General features: G+C 48.8%; 1 protein-coding gene across 2 annotated transcripts in view; it reads right to left on the minus strand.

Moving 5' to 3' along the window:
• LMBR1 (limb development membrane protein 1) overlaps nt 1–20,162 on the minus strand; it is a 129,357-nt gene extending 109,195 nt beyond the window's left edge. For both annotated transcript variants that reach the window (XM_068972365.1, XM_068972364.1), the window contains exons 1-2: nt 20,097–20,162; nt 1,084–1,156 (exon numbers count right to left, since the gene is read on the minus strand). In XM_068972365.1, the coding sequence (XP_068828466.1) occupies nt 1,084–1,156; nt 20,097–20,162 (139 nt within the window). The remainder of the gene's footprint in view (nt 1–1,083; nt 1,157–20,096) is intronic.
• Nucleotides 20,163–21,522: the final 1,360 nt, after the last annotated feature.

Here is a 21,522-nt window from a genome sequence, read left to right on the forward strand (position 1 = left end):
CAGTTCTTCAAAATTTTGAGAGACTAAGGAATCCAAAGAGTATTTCAGTGCAGTCACAAAGCCAAGCAGTGCACTGCAGCAAGCCCTATTTCCTGATTTCTTTAAAAAGTCCTCAAGTTTAACATGATAGCATAAGGAATCTTTAATATATGACACCCTTAAATATTCACATGGCACCTACTATTAGCCTTGCATCACAAGTAGAAATCTTGTGATTTCAAAGAAGTAGCTCAAATTTAACAGAAGTCAGTAAAGTAACTAGTTATTTTATTTAAAAAAAAACAATGGTTAGTTACTTACAAAACTCTGGCATAAAAATCTGTGACTAAATCAGCACAAAATTCATTTATAAAAAAGATATAATGGTCCCCCAGTGAGATAAGGGTACATATGAAAATGAAAGAATAACATGATACACAATCGAATGCTAAATGGTATTATGCGTATGTGCTAAGTCGCGCCGGTCACATTGGACTCTGCGACCCTGTGGACTATAGCCCATCAGAATCCCCTTGGCTCCTCCGTCCAAGGGTATTTTCCAGACAAGAACACTGGAGTGCCACACCCTCCTCCAGGGGAGCTTCCTGACCCGGGAATCGAACCTTGTCTCTTTGCATCTCTGCGTTGGCAGGCGGGTTCTTTACCACTAGCACCATCTGGGTATTATGGACACTCTAAATTCTGTACCACTTTAGAAAGAAACAATATTCTGGTAGTGAGAGAAAGAATGGGGTAGGGGTGACGGGGGTGAGTACGTTCAAATTCAGAGCCAAGGAACCAAACGTCCTCATAAACTCTGGAATTTCCCAGACACTGAAGAGCCCTGGGCTATTCTTAGTTGAATGTAAGAATGAGGATAAAAAAGGGCTCAGGGCTAAGAAGTAGGCCTGGTCTGACTACTGAGCCTGCAAGTAGTCAGATTCCCTGAGGTTATTTTTAGTGCTCTCAGTATCAGGCTGCTGCTTGCTGCAGTCACGGGCATAATGAACACACCAGCCGTGCGGACGGGGCCATGCGGCCACGGGACACGTCTCGACTGCGCGGCACTAGAGGCAGGGCTGTCGGCGGCGGGCGTCTGCTCACCTGACTTTCTCTTGTACCTCGTGATGATGACGTAGGAGACGATGTAGAGAATGGCGAAGAGGAGGAAGCAGATCTGAAACGAAAAATCGAGCGCAGTTACAGCGTTTGCATACCTTCTAAGTAAACCAAAATACATCTTTGGTATTTGTAAGGAAAAAGAATTTAATCTATCACATAGTAAAAATTTTAGCTAATAGAAAGTATTATGAAGTGTTAACTTACACAAGCTAGTCAACTCAGTTTAAAATCATTCCAGAAAAAAAGCCCAATGAACATTTTTCTTTTCATAAATTGACCAAGTTGTTTTTAAATCTTGGAACTATTATTAAGAAAGAGACCATCACTGACAATTTTGAAAAGTAAACTCATGAGATGCTCCTATCCCCACCAAATATTAAAACACACTCTGAAGTTTCGATAACATTTAAAGAGTATGCCGGCACCAACACCTGACAGTCAATGAGAGAGATGCAATTACAGGAGAATGTGGACGTCCCTGGTGTTACAGCGGGTAAGAACCTGCCTGCCAGTGCAGGCGACATGGTTCGATGCCTGGTCCAGGAGACACAGGCGCCGTGGAGGAGCTAAGCCCACACACCAGCACTGCTGAGCCCTCGCTCTCGGGCCCCAGGGCTGCGAGTCCTGAGCCTGTGCGCCAGAGGCTGCGAGGCACAGCCACTGAGCCCGTGCCCCGGGAGCCCACGCTCCACGAGAGGAGTCGCCGCGAGGACAAAGCCTGTCTGCCACAATGAGGGGCAGCCCCTGCTCACTGCAGCTAGAGAAAGCCCATGCAGAGCACCGAAGAGCCCCACACACAGCCAGAATCAAGACAGGATTTTTTTTAACTTTTTTAAATTTATGTACCATGGTTATACATACAAGAGGCCTCACAAATCAATGTGGGGGTGAGGATTACTCAATATTACACCACATATCAAAACAAACAGCAGTTGCACAAAAAAGTTTTTCAATATTAAAGTCCTTTTAATTTCTATCTTATCTAGGGTATGGCAGGCAAAAAAGGATGGGTGAAGGAATGGGACATCTCATGACAGGTAATGACCAAGTATGCTTGAAATAAAGGCTTAATGGAACTGTGGACCACACCAGAAATATTTTGAAGACTTTCAAATGAAACCATTCCAGAGGATGATAAAGCTGAGAGATCTCCCTTGTATGTGGATTTCTGAAGAAGGGCTGGAGGCCATAAGACGAAGAATGACCTTGGACTAGGCAGTAAACAGCTGCGGAGCAGGGTAGTGACAGGATCTGACATACTGCAAAGGGTTTAGTCCAGTTACAGCCTGGAAAATACACTACGAAGGGGAAACAACAGGAGCAGGGAGAACAATCAGGAGTCACTCGACAATCCGGAGGAGAGGTCACGTAGACTCTGCGGTGGAGGTGATGAGGCAGGAGGTTCCGAGAGCAGGCTTGACAGGACTTGCAGGGATGAGCATCGGGCTCTCGGCCTGAGAAACTGCAACGGGAGAGACGCCGCCTCCTGCGTCAGGGAAGATCGCAGCAGGAGCAGTTTGGGGGTAGAAATAGGAAGGCGAGTTTACACTGCTGAACACGCAGCTGGATGTAAAAATCCGCAGAGTCCAGTGGGAGGGTCCAGGCTCGGGGCAAGAAAAGGCTCAGCAGCAGGAGACAGCACTTCCCGCCGTGCGACCGAGCGCGCTGCCCACTGCAGTGGGGCTGCAACGTAGGAGAGAGGCCTAAGGGCAGAGCCCTGGCCCCCAGCATGTGGAGCCAGCTCGACACAAGGACACAGAGAAAGCTGCCGGAGAAGCAGCGGCGAAGAGGCCGAGGCGCTAAAGGCCAAGTGGAGAGCTTATCTAGGACGACAGAACCACCGACCGTGCCCCGTGCTGCTGACAGGTCAGGTAAGATGAGGACTGAGGGCTGACAGCCGGGTTTAGCAGCGTGGAGGTCATGGGCAACCTTGACAAGAGCGGTCCCTCTGGAAGGGTGGAGACAAAACCCTGACTGAAACGAAATGGATCAAGAAGGGAGAAAACCTGGAACAAAATGACAGCAGTTCTTTTCAGGAGTTTTATAATAAAGGGCAACAAACAAAGGCAACGTGGAGCAGACTCCTGAGAGGGGCTGCCTTAAGATGAGAGCAGCTACACAACCGTTGGGATGGCCTACTGCTCACTCGCTGCTGCAGGAAAGGCGGGCTCTCTGCAGAAAGGCGTTCCAGCGCAGGGGCCACAGACACCAATTTACGCACAGTGAGGGAGCAGGAGAGGCAGGAGCCGAGGGCACCGAGTCCCGCTGCAGGCGGCAGGGAGACGGCGGCGGCAGCGCGGGCAGACTATATTTTCTCAGTGAAAGAGAAGCAAGCACGTCAAATGAATTGCCCATGAGGGTGGGATAAGACATACACACGTCACACAGGATAATCGGACGTAAACGCAGTGGAGAAACACCACAGAAGTGGTGTTTAAACAAATGTGTAAAGAAATGGTCTTTAACATTCCAGGCAAGCCCAAGCCAAAACTCAAACCAACACAGGAAGCCTGACGATGTAACACAACATGAGATGAGAGCCTGATCCTCCGATGCTGAGGCAGAAGTAGGCTGAGCTCCCCTAAACCATCACAGGCGTGAAGACTCTAACAGGTACCTGTCTCGCTGTATTCTCCCTGTTCACTGAACCCATGGCAGGCAAGGCGCAAGCAGGGAAGCTGGAAGACAATTCAGGGAGTCGCAGGAACCGCAGACACGCTCACGCTCTCCTGACTGGCAGAGCAGCCGCAGCAGCAGGCGTGTCCTCGTGGCTGACCCAGCAGACACGCCGTAACGCGGGCATGACGCACCACAAGGGCTTGTTCAGGAGGAGCTCATCCACGCTTTCCGAACGACAGCGGCCAGCGGCCAGCGGCCAGCGGCCAGGCGGGCCCATCACGGTGTGCACGTGCAGAGCTCTAAGTGAGCTCAGCTGTTACACAAGCACATGTCTACACAACATGGGGCCAGGAAGCCTGACCACCGCCACCTGGCCAACTGCCCGCTCCCTACATTCCACCCCCTCAGGGCCTCTCACTTCACAATCTACATACAGCCTCTCTTCCGCAGTCTTCCCCTGGCGAGGAACCCGGACCTTACAGGACACGGCCTTCAGAGTACACTGCTCTAGGTCTGGGACAGGCCTCCACAGGACACCTCTGCACCAATCAGCCCACATTTGTATCTGTGTACATGGGCTTCCCTTGTAGCTCACTTGGTAAAGAATCTGCCTGCAATGCAGGAGACCCAGGTTCGATTTCTGGGATGGGAAGATGCCCTGGAAAAGAAATGGCAATCCACTCCAGTATCCTTGTCGGGAAAATCTCATGGACAGAGAAGCCTGACGGGCTGCAGCGCATGGGGGAGAAAAGCGTCGGGCACGACTGAGTGACTAACACTTTTCCCAGAAGGCAACCCTCCCAGCTCAGGCCCCCTTCGGGCTCTTCACACTTTCAAGATGGGGTCTCCCATGCTACCCTCTACTTCTCTCCGTAAGGACCCACTAAACCCTCCACAGGCACCAGGCCCATTCCTTCACCTTCAAAGAGGGGGTTTTTGCGGGATTCACAGCGCACATCACGAGTCTGTATCCTCGGGGTCACAGCCCACGTGGCGAGCTCGTGTTCCCGCCCAGCCTCTCGCTGCAGGCGCTGACACTGCCGCTCCACTGGGCTGCACCACGGGCCTCACTAATAGGCAGGGGTCTGCAGTCTCGTGAAGTTCCACAACCTCTGCCTCAGTGAGGGGTGAGTGCTCATAGACGCCAACCATTCCATTTCATACCCAGAACAAATGATACTGTCCGCCCCTGTGCTGAGATTCACAAAAGCCATGCTGCCAAGGGTTCCCCTTGCCTTTGCTGAGTCCACTTACCCGAGTCGACCAACTCCAGCTGAGTGCATGGTCGACACATCGTGAACCCAGTCACACTGGGGGCCCCTTGAGGATGCCCCCTCGAGGACGCGCCTTGGGCCACAGGCTTCTCATGCTTCCCTTTCTGCTGCACCACAGGCGTCACTGCCAACCGGGGACCCGCGGGCCTCACAATGCTCATGGTCATCGTCGCTCATGACTTCCCTGTCAGAGGAGCTGGGTCCTCAGGGCCGTGCACCTCACGCCCCAGTGCACGAAGTCGCTGCTCCAGCGAGTCTCTGCAACTGGTGCAGCTGCGCAGCATCACAGAGGGCACCATCCAAACCCGCCTTCAGGCCGGTCGGGAAAATCCACCTCAGAGTGCCAGCAAGAGAGCTCACTTTAGGCAGGCTGGTAAGGAGTCCACGTGGGAGGCCCGTTTAAGGAGGAGGTAAACATTCTTTCTATTTCACATTCTTTTACCTTAGACATGCAGGCCTTGTAGGCAGCAGTATCTCTTGTTCAAGGACAGGCTCTTTTGGAACTCAGAACGTTCGTTAAGGGGGACAGTCTGCGTAAAACCTCCACAGCCTTGGGCTCTGGGTTAACCGGTTCCTTCTGGCTAATCCTGTGTTGGTGTCATCCCAGGATGTATGTTACGGGAAAGGGTCTGGGCAAAACTTTCACAGCCTTCAGGTATTTTTCCTACTCTCAGCAGCTAGCAGAAAAGTATGTAATGCTCTGCTTAAACTAGCAAGGCAGGTGATCTTCCTTCCCCCTTCTTCTGTCTATGTCAGCAGCTTTTTCTGCCACTGTCACTCTAATAAAGTTTCTACCACACAAAGCTCTCAGTGACTGAGACCGTCTTTGGTCCCAGAGTTAAATCTTCTCCTCCGGAGACCACAAATTGGGTGGGAAACCGTTCACTGCACGTGTAAGCTATCACTACCATCTCGGAGGCTCATCCGGGATCCCAAGACAAGGTACAGCTATCATTTTGGGGGCTAAGCTATAAGCCACCACCAGCAGCAGTCCGTGCCACCTCGCTGAGCAAACAGGAACTCCCCGCTTGCAGCACCTTTTGAATGGTAGCCAGTGAGCCGTCCGCTGCTCCCCCATCTTGCAGCAGGGGCCGTGCCGAGAGGGCCACGGCCACCTGGCGCCACACCCGCTGTGGCGGCCGCCGGTGGCCTCCATCCGCCGGTGCCTCGGGCTGCTCCACCTGCTGGCTGTCCTGCGGGCCATGCCAACCATCTCGCTGCTCACCCTGTGCGCGGAGCCCAGGGTGAGCGCGGCGCGAGCGGGGAGGCTGAGGAGACGCGAGGAGCTGCAGGCACTGGAGACACGCTCGTTCTCTGATGGCAGCCCAGCAACCGCAGGCAGCCGCGCTGCACTTCCTCGTGGCCGACCTGCCACATCACAGCCATAATGCGCACACAGGGCTCTTCAGCTAGAGCTTCCACATGTTTACAGGACAAAAGCGGCCCGTGACCCAGCAGGTGTGTCACGCCGCGCCCGTGCAGTGCTGTGAGCGCTCTGGGCTGTCACACAACCAGGCACTTACAAAACAGGCGAGAGCGAGGGGCTGTGGGGCAGAGAGCCCGACATCACAACCTGGCCAGCCAGTCCTCTTTCCCCCCTATACCCTGCTCTCTGTCTCCCCTTTACGGCCTCCACTCGTGGACTTCCACTTTTCACACCGCTCACTCACTCACTCTTCCAACCACTTAGCTCACTTCACACCCACTGACCAACTCAAAGCACTTCTGGCAGCAGGCAGTGGTGAACCAACAGCCAAACCACACTTCATGATTTCACCTGCCCTGTGAAGGGCACCCTGACATCAGCGAGCTTCCTCCTTCTCTGACTCTTCTCCCAGACTCCATCACTAACTGGCTTCCCTTTTCCTGCCGGCCTTTAAACATTCTTCTTGCCTATGATTTCTGAGTAGAGCCAGAATCTTCTCCCAGGGTTTTAACCACCAACCCTCAGAAACCCCTAGACCACTATTTGAGAACCACTGCTTTAGGGCATCAGCAAGAGTGAGTGAAATAATGGGCCATAAAAGCTAAGTGGATTTGGGAGAAAAGTGAACCCAAGTGACAGATAGGAGTGGACATGCCAATCCGCTGAGGTTCCTGGGAAAGAAGCAGCTGCAAAAAAAGGACTTGCCCAGGGAAGTTGGAAGAATAGAAAGACATGATTAAAGCACGCTTTAGAATTTTTTAAAATTAGTAAGTAAAGCTGGTAGTAGAAGAGTAGTCTCAGGAGTCCCAAGATGTTTGTGCTGCAAAGTAGTACATGAGAAGTCATGAGCGTTAATGGACAAACAGAAATCGAGGAACCAAAATGCATGGCATGAGATGAACAAGACTAATGGAAAGCAACCCCTCTGAGAGCAGAGTAAGGCTAACAATTATAAAAACAAACGGACATTTTACTACTTTGGAAATAAAAGTTTCTATGAATATAAACTGTATCAGACTGGAACAAAACAGTCACAGAACTGCTCAGACTATTTCTCTAGCTCCAAAGACGGGTCCAGGAGCAGGTGCTCCTTCTCAAATGAGCACATCTTTAGCAGAGACAGACCCACAGGGACGCGTAAAATGAGAACAAGGCACGGCGGGGCCTCCTATTCTCCTCCCTCCCAGGGGACAAAAGGAAACACCTAACAAAAAAGGGGGCACCGCAGCTCCTCGCCACGAGAAGTGAGGCGTGCCGGCAGAAAGGGAGAGGACGGCTCCAAGGGCCCTCTGAGGAGACAGAGCTCCTCTCCCCAGACAGGGTGGGGAGCGCAGGGCTAGCTGAGCCTGCAGCAGCAGCACGTGCGCCTCTGTTCTCTGCCAGCCGCCCCGCAGCAGCCCCCACTGGGGACCCGCGGCCTCAGTCCTGATGTTGAGCAAGAATGGCCAGGCATCTGGAAGCTGAGTTCCCAGCCACAGGTAACCTAATAGAGGTATTCCTAAAGTCTGCTTTATATCACTTCAGCTTTCGGAAAGGAAAAAAAAGTGAGAAGCAAACATCTCCTTCAGCTCAGCATGTCTTACTGAGCTACACAGAGGCAGTGTCCATCCCAACCGTGAGCAGTCCCGCCCAGCTCCTGCCTCCCCGGGAACCACAGTCAGCATCCCAGCATTGAGCCATAGCAACTGTGAACTGTGTCTGTGAGTATCTGGGCTTCATCGGTTTATTCTGTGTGTCTGTGAGCAAGTGACTGCTTCTCTGCTCTGTGCCATTTCAGCTTAGGAAGGCTTTCCTAGGACGCTCTTCTTTCACATGTTGGGAAAAATCTATAATATTAAACTGTTACAAGCAAATATATTTTAATTCCAGGTGTAAGATTTGAACCTAAATTCAAACTAGTGCATTAGAATCAAACTGTACTACAAGTCTTTCATTTAAGACTGATGGGCTTCAGCTAATTTAAGATGACTACAGGCATAAACATCGTTTAAGAGTAATGGGTACAAATGGCCTCGAGGAGAGCTACCACTGAAGGGTTTCTAACAAAATCCTGGGAGAGGAGACAAGTAAACTGTAACTAAGCCAATAGTCTCATTCTACAGCAGGGCCAGCAGACCTGGCTTTATCTTAAAGTTGCGAAATCAGAAATCAGAGATGCTTAGTATCCTTTAAGTGAGCCAAACAGTAACTAAAATTAAAATCATAATGCTTTCAAATTACCTTAAGGGCCAGACTATGTAGTGAAACACAAGAAAACACAAATAGTTACAAAAATAATAACATAATAAAGACGAAACATATTAAAATCATAACTGTAAGTAAAACAAACTACTAAAAGGAAACTCTCAGATTAAGACATAGCTAAAAGAAAGTGACTCAGAAGGATGAAGACAAAACAATAAACAGAGACATACCAAGCTAACAACAAAGAAAGTTAAAATGCCACATTCTTTTCCCCTCAGACAAGGCTGCATTAAGACAAAAAGTGTTAAGACAAACTGGGGCCCTCTGCCAACAATGGGATAACCCATGATAAGGAAAGAGTCTTCATGCACCAGAAGGCGCAGCACCAGAATACACTCTTTAAAACTAAATGTGCAACGAGTAATAAAGCACTGCGTCGCGAGCACGCTGAGTCAGTCCTGGCCGACTCGTCATGAGCCCGCAGACTGCAGCCCGCCAGGCGCCTCTGTCCATGGGGATTCTCCAGGCAAGAGTACTGCAGTGGGCTGCCACGCCCTCCTCCAGGGGACCTTCCCGACCCAGGACTGAACCCGGTCAATCCGCACTGCAGGCGGGCTCTTGTCTGAGCCACCAGGGAAGCCCCACGTGCCCCCCACTCTAGCACTCCACTTCCCAAGCCCCTCACAGCCAGGAGAAAATTCTAGCTCCGTGGACTTGCCTATTTTGGATATTTCATACAGAAGAATCATACAATATCTGACTTTTTGTGTCTGGCTTCTTTCACTAAGCATGTTTTCAAAGTTAATTCATGTTGCAACATGTATAAATACATCATTCTTTCAGACTTTTTATAGTAAAATAAACCCCTACTTGATGAAAAACACATTGCATTCTTGTTGCTAGCAGCTGCAAGCATTCTGTTCAGATCTACTTGCATATGTACACAAGGATATATGTACAAAGATGTTCACTGCTTCGCTGTAATTGCAACAACCACCTTTCAAAACAGAGACGACAAAATGGCCAGGGCTCCATTTCCACACTTAATCTGAATACACAGCACATGCTGATATCTACTCTAACAGCAACTAACTAGGCCTATCACAGTAAACTGCCCAATGCCTTTCAATTTGTGCTTCAACAAAGAATAAACAGTATTTCCTCACAAAAAATAACACTTGAGACATTTAACAAAGAGTAAATATTCCATCTCTCAAGATTAATGCAGCAAATTTCTAGTTCATTAATGTCATCTACAATATTACACTTTATTACTTGTTCTTGAGATTTTTCAGATTCTATACATTCTTACAACGCGAGTCATGAGCAAGAAGTCCTTTAAATCCGTCTGAGAAAACGCGAAGGAAGGGCGGTGTCACTTGTCCTCCGGGCTCCTCCTCCCACTCGCAGCCCTTCCAACCACACAGCCTCCCGCCTCCTGGATCCCCACAAACCCCTCGTCCACAGGCTGGAGCACAGCAATGATCTCTACTGAACGCTTCATGGAAATAAAACCTGTCTCCTAAATCTCCTAAACTATGTATGATACTTAATATATTTTAGGTATACTGGAGGTACTAACACAAATAGGAACGATCTTGACAATCTCCTGAATCCTGCTGAGTGCCCTGACAAAATTTTAAAATAAACTGAGTAAATCACACTCCCTTTCCACTGCTAGTTTCTCAGCCTCAGTCAGGTATGATCAGGGAAAAGGGAAGACACTCTGAACTGGATGAAAGGTGAGCGTTTAGATGAGACTGGACTCAACTGCTCAATAGGTGAAAGTGACTCTAAAGCTGTAAGATGAGCCCCAAGCTGTCATCAGGGGTATGGTACAAAGATCCAACAGAGCCCCGTTGCAAGCAGCAGCAGAATATTCAGCTTCTTTATAACTGTTTCCTAGACAGCATGTTACAAAACAGACCCATCACTTTGCCAACAAAGGTCCATATGGTCAAAGCCATGGTTTCTCCAGCAGTCATATATGGATGCGAGAGTTGGACCATAAAGAAAGCTGACCACTGAAGAATTGATGCTTTTGAACCGTGATGCTGTAAGGAGATCAAACCAGTCAATCCTAAAGGACATCAACCCTGAATATTGGAAGGACTGATGCTGAAGTTGATGATGTTCCAATACTTCGGCCACCTGATGCAAAAAGCTGACTCACTGGAAAAGACCCTGAAGCTGGGAAAGACTGAGGGCAAGAGGAGAAGGGGGCAATGGAGGATGAGATGGTTGGATGGCATCACTGACTCAATGGACATGAGTTTGAGCAAACTCTGGGAGATGGTAAAGAACAGGGAAGCCTGGCGTGCTGCAGTCTGTGGGGTCACAAAGAATCAGACACAACTGAGGGACTAACACTTTTCATAGGTATTTTGCGGATACTCTTTACCAAGCTGAGGAAGTTCCCCTCTACTTCCAGTTTACTGAGAGTTTATCATGAATGGATGCTAGATCTTGTCAAATGCTCTTTCTGATCTACTGATACCATCTTACGGTGTTTCTTCTTTAGCCTGCTGATGTAACAGACGACACAAAGTGGCTTTTGTAGTACAATCCCAACAGCGTGGAGTTCTTTTGTACACTGCTGGAATCCACTTACCAGTATTTTCTTGTAGATTTGTGCATCTATGCTCATGAGAGGCATCAGTCTGTAGTTTTCCTTCACTACAGTGTCTTTGTCTGGCATTAGGGTAATACTGGCCTCACAGGATGAGTTAGGGAGTTTTCCCTCTGCTTCTATTTTCTGTAAGAGATTGCAGAGAATTTATATCACTTCTTCCTTAAATATTTAGGAGAATTCACCAGCCAAACAATCTGGCACTGGTTTTGGAAGGTTAACAGTTGATTCAAGTTCTTTAGTAGATACAGACCTACTCTATCTGCTTTTCCTTGTGTGAGCTCTGGCAAACTATCTTTGAAGGAATTTGTTCATTTCATCTTAAGTTTTCAAATCTGTGGGCACAGAAATGTTCATAATATCCTGCAGTATCGTTGCAATGCTAATGGAATCATCTGCAATAGCTGCTCTTTCATTTCTGATTCTAGTAATTTGTGTTTTTCCTGTTTATCTTAGATAGCTTCAGTTCAGTTCAGTCATTCAGTCGTGTCCAACTCTTTGCAACCCCATGGACTGCAGCACTCCAGGCTTCCCTGTCCATCACCAACTCCCAGAGCCTGCTCAAACTCATGCCCATCGAGTCAGTGATGCCATGCAACCATCTCATTCTCTGTCGTCTCCTTCTCCTCCTGCTTTCAATCTTTCCCAGCATCAGGGTCTTTTTCAATGAGTCAGTTCTTCACATCAGGTGGCCAAAGTACTGCAGTTTCAACTTCAGCATCAGTGCTTCCTATGAATGTTCAGGACTGATTTCCTTCAGGGTTTCTTCTCCTTTCCGAGTACTTCAGAGCTCCCCAATGCTGGGTTACTAATCTGTAGTCTACCTGGACTGTGGTGTGAGAGCAGACGTCGTGTGGTTTCTGCTTTTGAGGTGCGTTATAAAGTGTGGCTCATCTCCGTGAATGTTTCATGCAAGCTTGAGAAGAACGTACATTGTGCTATTGTTGGATGAAGGCGTCTGTAAATGTCAGTTAGATCCAGCTGACTGATTGTATTATTTAGTTTAACTATACATGTATACACTTACTGATTTTCTGCCTACTGGATCTGCCCATTACCAACAGAGGGGGTGTTGCAGTCTCCAGCTATGTTAGTCGGAGAAGGCAATGGCACCCCACTCCAGTACTCTTGTCTGGAAAATCCCATGGACAGAGGAGCCTGGTGGGCTGCAGTCAATGGGGTCACTACGAGTCGGACACGACTGAAGTGACTCAGCAGCAGCAGGAGCTATGTTAGTGGATTCGTCCGTTTCCTTTGGCAGTTCACTCAGTTTCTGCCTCAGTTTCAGTTTGATGCTCTGTTGTTATGCGCATACACATTAAGGACTGTTATGTCCTTTAGGAAAGCTGACCCTTTATCATTATGTATTGCTCCTTTTATTCCTGACAATCTTCCTCGCTCTAAGTCCACCTTGTCTGAAATTAACAGCTACTCCAGCTCTCTTGATTAGTTAACACGGTCTATCTTTCTGTATCCCTTTACTTTTAATGTGTGTGTATGTATGTGTGCGTGCACACGCACGCACATGCTCAGTCATATCCAACTCTTTGCGACCCCATGGGCTATAGTCCCTGTCCATGGGATTCTCCAGGCAAGAATATTGGGGTGGGTTGCCATTTAGGAAATGGGATCTCCAAGGGATCTTTCCCACCCAGGGATTGAACCCATGTCTTTCACAACTCCTGCACTGGCAAACTGACTCCTTACCGCCAGCACCACCCAGGATAACACACTTTTAATATAGCTGTATCTTTATATTTAGTGGATTTCTTATAGACAACACACACTTGGGATTTTTAATTCACTCTGACAATCTTTTAAGTGACTTATTTAGACCATTGAAGTAATCACTGATATTGTTGCTTTACTAGTTATCATAGTTTTACCAATTTCCTATTCATTGGCCATGCTATTTAGATTTTTGCCTTTAGTCTTTTTCTGCCATCTCTGGTTTAAACTGAGGATTTTATGTGATTCTATTTTCTCTCTTCTGTTAGCCTAACAGTTACACTTCTTTATAAATATTTTTGTTGGCTGCCCTAGAATTTACAATTAAATACACTATACTGCTTCATAGGTAGTGCAGCTACCTTGCAGAGTTTTCCCAATTTCTTCCAGCTGTCCTTATAACGTTACTGTCATTCATTTTACTTATCCACAAGCTAATCACTGGATACACTGGTGTTATCACTTTCAATAAACTGCTATATGCTGGATTAAAAATAAGAAATTTACTTAACCTTAATTTATTCAGAATACTTTTTCTTTTTTTATGTAAATCTGAGTTTCTTACCTAATTTTCCTTCTCTCTTTAGAACTACTTTTAAAATTTCTTGTCAAGCAGGTCTATTAGCAACAACTTACCTCAATTTTTGTTTGTACTATATAGCACAGGGAACTATCTTAAATATCTTGTAATAACCTACAATAGGGGTTCCCCGGAGGCTCAGGGTTAAGGAATCCCCTGGAGAAATGGCAACCCACCCCAATATTCTTGCCTGGGAAGTCCCATGGACAGAGGAGACTTGCGGGCTACAATCCACGGGGTCACGAAAGAGTCGGACACGACTTAGTGACTAAACAACAACAGTAACCTATAATGGAAAAGAATCAGAAAAAGAAAAGTAGATATAACTGAATTACTTAGCAGTACTAATTGATTGAAACTCATACAAGACTATTGTAACTTTAATGGCATTTTCGACTATGAAAATCGTATTTTCATTTTGTACTGGGCCCCAAAACTTAGGTAGCCAGCCCTGGAAAAATTTGAAAACATGGAACTTCCTGGACAGCAAGTACAGAATATGAAGGAGAAAGTCCCCATCACCTTGTTCTTTTAAAATCTAGACATTAAGTTAGCAAAGCTACATCAGGTTCTCTTAGTAACTAGAACTCTGAAACTGGCCAGCTACTCACAGCCAGGTACTCCTAGCTAGGACTTGATTCTCCCATGGAAAATAAACAACTTCAGAAAACATTAACATCAGAGAAGGCCACTCTGTGACCATAATGGATAAAGAATAAATAAGATCACTCTGTAGCTATGTCTGAACAAAGACAAAAAATGTGAACTCTGTCCAAAGCATAAAAATGACTGGACATTCCTCACCCTGGCTAATCTGAATGACTTGCAGCTTTACCAACTGCAGCATGAGCCTCACTCAAATCTTTTTTCATCCTGTGTGCTCAGCTGCTCAGTCGTGTCCAGCTCTTTGCTACTCCATGGATTGTAGCCTGCCAGGTTCATCGGTCCGTGGAATTTTCCAGGGAAGTACACTGGAGCGGTTTGCCATTTCCTGTTTCAGGGGCTTGTCCTTCTACATATGACCTATTCAGATATCCAGTCACAGGGCTTCCCTGGTGGCTCAGTAGTAAAGAAGCCACCTGCCAAAGCGGGAGACACAGGTTTGATTCCTGCTCCAGGAGGATCCCACATGCCTCAGAGCAACTAAGCCTGTGTGTGCCACAATCACTGAGCCTGTGCCCCAGTCCGAAGGCGCTGCAACTGCTGGAGCCTGTGCGCCCTGGAGCCTGTGCGCCCTGGAGCCTGTGCATCGTAGAGCCCGTGCACCCTGGAGCCTGTGCACCGTAGAGCCCGTGCGCCCTGGAGCCTGTGCGCCCTGGAGCCTGTGCTCCGCAGCAAGAGAGCCACTGCAATGAGAAGCCCAACTCGAGAGGAGCCCCCACGCTCCCCAATGAGAGAGAAGGCTTTGAGCGACAAACACCCAGCACAGCCAAAAATAAACAAATAAATGTTTTAAAAGAGTGATCTAATTCTGTGCACCTGAGGTCCAAAAGGAAAAGGAAATAAAAAGACAGCAAAAAGAAGAAAGGAACTGGATCATTACCACCTCACAGTAGCAGCTAAATGTGACCATTATAGTAATTGACAAGAGAACTCTGAAATATTCATAATATTAAAGATTCATAATACTAAAGTAAGATTATTACATGAGCTTTTAAAAATTAAATACTACACCACATACAAAAAACTAACTCAAAGTGGATCAAAGATCTCAAAAATGTCAATTAAAACTATACAACTCTTAGAAGAAAACATAAGGGAAAATCTTCATGGTACTGGATTTGGCAATAATTTCTTGGATAGAACACCACAATACAGGCAACAATGACAAACAAGTGGAAAAAAAAAACAGGGCTTCACCAAAATTTAAAACTTTAGTCCACCACCTTGTAGAGTAAAAAGGCAACCCACGGAATGAAAGAAAACATTGTCAGATCACAAAGGGATTAATATCTAGAATATATAAAGAACTCCTAAAACTCAACAACAAAATAACCCAATTCAAAAATGGGCAACGGGCTTTCGATAGACATTTCTTCAAAGAAAATACACAAATGTCCAAAAGCACATAAAGCGATGCTCAACATCACTAACCATCAGAAACACAAGTCAAAACCATAATGAAATACCACCGCACACCCACTAGGATAACTACGCCTTTTTAAAAACCAGAAAGCAGCAGGTGTTGGTGAAGAGACAGAGAAACTGAAGCTCTGGCACATCACTGCCAGGAATGGAAGACGGTCCGGCCACTGTGGGAAGCAGGACGGCGACTCCTCAGAAAACTAAGCGCAGGATTACCATGAGATCCAGAAACTCAGACTCTGGGCATATCCCTAAAAGAACTGAAACCAAGGCCTGGAACAAGTATTCATACCCCCATGTTCGCAGCAGCATCGTTCACAGTAGCCAGGAAACAACCCGAAGGTCCCCTGATGGGTGAACGGATGAGCAAAACAAGGCTGTACACACAATGGAATTTTATCCAGCCTTAGAAAGGAAGGAAATTCTGACACGTCCCTCAACATGGATGAAACCTGAAAACATGCTAAGGGAAATAAGCCAGACACAAAAGGACAAATATTGCACAACTCCACGTACATGAGTTACCTGGAACAGTAAAATTCAGAGAGACAGAAAGTAGAGCGATGGTCACCGGGAGCTGGAAGGAGCGGGGAACCAGTTTTGATCGAAGGGAACAGTTTCAGTCTGGAATGGCGATAAAGTTCTGGAGATGGATGGTGGTGATTCACAGCAGTGCAAATGTGCTCAGTGTCACTAAAGGCACACTCAAAAATGGTAAACTGCAAGCTATGTGTATTTTATCTTTTTGGCAAAACAAAAAAAGTTGAATAATGTAAAGAACTGGCACCATGGCAGTCAGAGAAGAAAACTAACAGGAATCCAAAGTGGAAAAGAAGTTAAAACTGTCACTATCTGCAGACGACATGACATTATACATGCTGCCGCTGCTGCTAAGTCGCTTCAGTCGTGTCCGACTCTGTGCGACCACAGAGACGGCAGCCCACCAGGCTCCCCCGTCCCTGGGACTCTCCAGGCAAGAACACTGGAGTGGGGTGCCATTTCCTCCTCCAATGCATGGAAGTGAAAAGTGAAAGTGAAGTCGCTCAGTCGTGTCCGACTCTTCGAGACCCCATGGACTGCAGCCCACCAGGCTCTCCCGTCCCTGGGGTTCTCCAGGCAGGAGCACTGGAGTGGGGTGCCACTGCTTGCTCCGACAGTGGAACACCACTCAGCCATGAAAAAGGATGGAATGACGCCACATGCAGCAACACGGATGGACCTAGAGACTATCGCACTAACTGAAGTCAGAAGGCGCAAGAAAAATACATTCCACTTATAGCAGAATCTTAAAAAAAAAGATACAAATGAATTTATTTACAAAACAGAAACAAACTCACAGACTGCAAAAACAAACCTACTTTTCAAACTAAATGAAAAAAGAATTGGTGACAAGTCCTAGAGAAAATCAAGCATTTATACTCACTCTAAATATGAGCACTTCAAGGAAGGAAAGCCAAAGACCGGAGGCTCACTAAGCTGGGCCACTGTCTGCACTGGCTCCGCAGCAGCAGCAGAGTCTATCTGCCATCCAAGGGTCCTGGGCCAGGAGAGGTAGGGCTGAGGAGGAGCAAAACTAAGGGATTCTAGAATCAGTGTCAAAACTGAGCTGTTTCCAGGCTAGTGGACCAAAAAAATAAAGCTCCTGGATACTAAAATATGGGTACTTTTCCCAATCCAAATAAAAGAATATCTGATTAATCTAAAATACAGCCAAAACAGACCAATGGAACTGCACAGAGTTTCAATTAAATCCCACAAATATACAGTTACTTAATTGTGTGATTGGGCTTCCCTGGTGACTCAGATGATAAACAATCTGCCTGCAATGCAGGGGACCTAGGTTCAGTCCCTGGGTTGGGAAGATCCCCTGGAGAAGAGAATGGCAACCCACTGCAGTATTCCTGCCTGGAGAATTCTATGGACAAAGGAGCCTGTTAGGCTACAGTCCATGGGGTTGAAAACAGCTGGACACGACTGAGTGACTTTCACTTTCAATTTGTGACTAAGGTCATAAATACTGTTGAAGCAATCAGACATCCAAGTGAGAAAAAAAAAAACATCCCTCCTACTTTATAACACACACAGAAAATGACTCCCAGATGAGCCACAGGTTAAAGAGGAGGTAGCTGCTGCTCAGTCACTAAGGCGCGTTCTGCGCTTGGCAACCCCGTGATGGGACTGCAGCGCGCCAGGCTCCCCTGTTCTGCACTCTCTCCCGGAGTTCACTCAAACTCATATCCCTTGAGTCAGTGATGCCATCCAACCATCTCGTCCTCTGCCGCCCCCTTCTTCTTTTGCTTTAAATTTTTCCCAGCATCAGGGCCCCTCCGATGAATCAGCTCTTCGCATCAGGTGGCCAGATGATAGAAGGAGTAAACCAATGAAGCATTTGGAGAAAAGCACAAGAGAGCATCTTCAGAACCTCAGAGTAACCAAAGATTTTTTTAAACAGGACATAAAAAAAGTCACTAGTCAGAAAAGAAAAAATTCTGATAAAGTGAACTATATTAAAATTAAGAATTTCTGCTCATAAGATATCATTAAGTGAAAAGGAATCCACTGAATGAGAAAAAGACTTACTATACACATACATATATATATACATATACGTGACTAAAGGATCATATCCAGAAAACACAAAGAACTCTTGCAATCACTATTAAAAACATAAACAAGTTTAAAAATGGGGAAAAGACCTGAAGACTCGTCACAAAAGATTTCCAAATGGCCAAAAAAAATATGAAAAGATGCTCAAATTATTATCATCAGGGAAATGCAAATAAAACCTTCTGTGCAATAAATACCATGACACTTATCAGAATGGTTTTTTTTTAATGCTAAGTATTTGTACAGATGAGAAGCAAATCAAACCTCTTCTACAGTGCCAGTGGGAGTGTAAATTGGTACAACCCACTTTGGCAAACTACTTCAAAGTATCTACCATAGATGAACAAACCCCCAACCTATAACCTAGAGGTTCCATGCTGAGTGCAGACCTAACAAATGGATACACACATTCACCAAAAGCCATGTACAAGAACACTGGTAAACAGGGCCTGAACACGACTGAAGCGCCCACCAACAGTAAAATAAAGATAAACTGTGCTAGAGCCACACAGCTACAGCATTATGGATGAATCACAGTCACATACAACACAGAGGAATTTCACAAGCGCTGATGAGTGAAAGAAATTAGACACAGGACAGAGCATACCATAAGGTTCTGTGTCTGTGAGTTCAAAGCTAAGCCCAGCTGTTAAAGCCAGGAGAGTAGCTCCTCCTGGTGGAACAGAGAGGACCCAGACCAGGAGAAGGGACGGGCCTCTGGGACGCTGGCCGCACTGCTTCTCAGTTTGTCTTTGGGACTGCAGCAGCGTGCTTAAAGCGCCTCAGGCTGGGCATGGATGATTACGTGCTTCTGTTTATTTCAGCTTCAAGTCACAAATTTAAACTAAAATGCCGTATCAGAGTCTACCAGTTCAGAACTTACATCTCTTTATTCCAAGGTATGACTTGGCAGAGTGTTCTCAATTTTCTAGATCAGTAAGTACCCAAACTAGGCAATTCTCAACCAGCATTTTCCACCTAAAACCAAGAGACTGACTGAGTTTGAGGGAAGGGAGTTAGAAGAAGGAAGAGGTAACCACAAATACCCCAAGTTTACATATTTTACATTGTTATGAAAACACAAACACACACAACCATAACGTGCTCCAGTGCCATCAGGAAAAGGTGAAAACATCAAAGGAGGTTGCTAAGGCCAAGCCTGCTTCCCGACCCCTGGCAGCAGCACAGGACAGGGGACCAACAATGGATGACTCCCTTCAGATGCTGCTTCCAGAGCACAAAGGACTTCTGCTCGGGGCCCTCAACCCCATAGACCTTGGGTCTTCACACCAAATGCCAGGTTTCGGAAAGGTGTGTGCTAACCAGGACGAGGGTCCCGGCGGGGCTAGGAGACAAGCTTGGCCATCCTGCTGGATGCCCGCCTGCACACTTGCCTACTGTGCCAGGCCACAGGGGGAGCCGGGCCACGGGGGACCCGGTCACGGGGGAGCGGGTCACGGGGGAGCCAGGCCACAGGGGGAGCCGGGCCACGGGGTGCGGGCCACGGGGTGAGGCCACTATGGGGAGCCGGGCCACGGGGTGAGGCCACTAGGGGGAGCCGAGCCACGGGGGTGCGGGCCACGGCTGCAGGGTGGGCTGCGGGGCCGTCGTCCGCCGCTGGGAGGGTGACCGGCTCAGGACGAGCCCGAGGCGAGCAGGACGCAGGTGGCACCGAAGCACTCCCGGGGGCGGACAGGTGATAGACGGAACCGCGCCAGGATAGGGAGCAGCTGGGCGCGCGGCGGGGACGGGGCCTGGGGGAGAGGCGCGCCGCGGGGACCCTAGGGAAGAGGGGAGGGCCGGAGGGGAGGGCAGGTGGACCGAGGCGGGGAGAGGCCGACGAGGCGGGCGGGGGGCGCTCACCGTGGACTCCCGCACTTGGCTGTGAAAGTGCTGCTCCCGCGCTGACACCTCGTCCTGCCCTTCCATCCTCCTTCATGCCCGCCGCCGCGCCGCCCGCGCGCTCCGCCGCACCATCGCCTACCGGCTCGAGGGGCTGGACGGCCGCCCCGCCGGCCGGGACGGGAATGGGCGGACAGTCGGCCGCTACACGGACGGTGACCTGAACCCCGGCTGCTGCCACAGCCGTCGTCTCAACCGCCGCCTGAGGAGAAGCCGCTCGGTGTGCGGAGGGCTGGCGCGTCGCGGGCTGGGGCGGGGCGTGACGTCAAAGGAAGGCGCCGCGCGTCAGAGGAGCGCGCCGAGGCCCCTGAGGGGGCGTGAGGCCGGGGGCGGGGCCTGGCGGGTGGGACTTGGGGCCACGCCCCCCGCGGGAGCCGGCAAATTCCAGCCTAGAGCCTGGCGAGGAGCTAGCTGTTGGGGTCGGGTCTCGCGTGAGCGCGGGCTAACCGGGGCGGGCGGCGCGCCGGGGACGACCCTGTGTGGCAGCTGCAGTCCGCTCCCCTCACCAGCACCGAACCGCCAGTTCCCTGGGCGGTGTCCGCTGGGAGGTCTCCGGCGGGAACCGTCACTCCGCCCAAGTAAGCCCGGAAACGTGGTTTCACTGGATCTGACCAGCGGCCGGGCTGCCGCTGGCCTGGGACCTCTCCACCGGGAAGACGTAGATAGCCCTGCATGTGCGGCCCTTGCCGGTCGGAGGGCGGGGGTGTTCTCGGGGCCCCCAGAGGCCCCCCCACCCAGCAGTGAGTTTGCGGACCCTCAAGGATTCCAAACAGAGGGAAAGTTAATCGCTCAGTCGCGTCCGACTCTCTGTGACCCCACGGACTGGAGCCCACCAGGCTCCTCTGTCCATGGGATTCTCCAGGTAACAGTACTGGAGTGGGTTGCCATGCCCTTCTCCAGGGGATCTTCCCGACCCAGGGATGGAACCCGGGTCTCCTGCATTGCAGGCGGATTCTCTACCATCTGAGCCGCCAGGGAGGCCAAGCATCTGTAGTCCTGTGTGGCAACTGCAGGCCGCTCCCCTCACCAGCGCCACCCCGCCAGTTCCCTGGGCGGTGTCAGTCCCCTGCAGAAGTTCTCCTCCAGTGCGCAGCCCCTAAGTCCAACAGAGCTACCCTAGGTGTCCCGCTAACACAGTCGGCTGTATACCACTGCTTTGGGGGCTGCCCTGGCGGCTCGGACAGTAAGGAATCAGCCTGCAAAGCAGGAGACTCCGGTTCGATCCCCGGGTTGGGAGGATCCCCTGGAGAAGGGAATGATTACCCACTCCAGTATTCCAGCCTGGAGAATCCCGAAGAGTCAGACCCGACTGATCCACTAACACGCAACCACCACTGCTTTTACACTTGCTTCCGGAGGTCCTGGGCTTGAAACAGACGTTCTGTGC

This window comes from Capricornis sumatraensis, chromosome 5 (assembly GCF_032405125.1).
Source record: "Capricornis sumatraensis isolate serow.1 chromosome 5, serow.2, whole genome shotgun sequence".
In the NCBI taxonomy this organism is placed as follows: domain Eukaryota; kingdom Metazoa; phylum Chordata; class Mammalia; order Artiodactyla; family Bovidae; genus Capricornis; species Capricornis sumatraensis.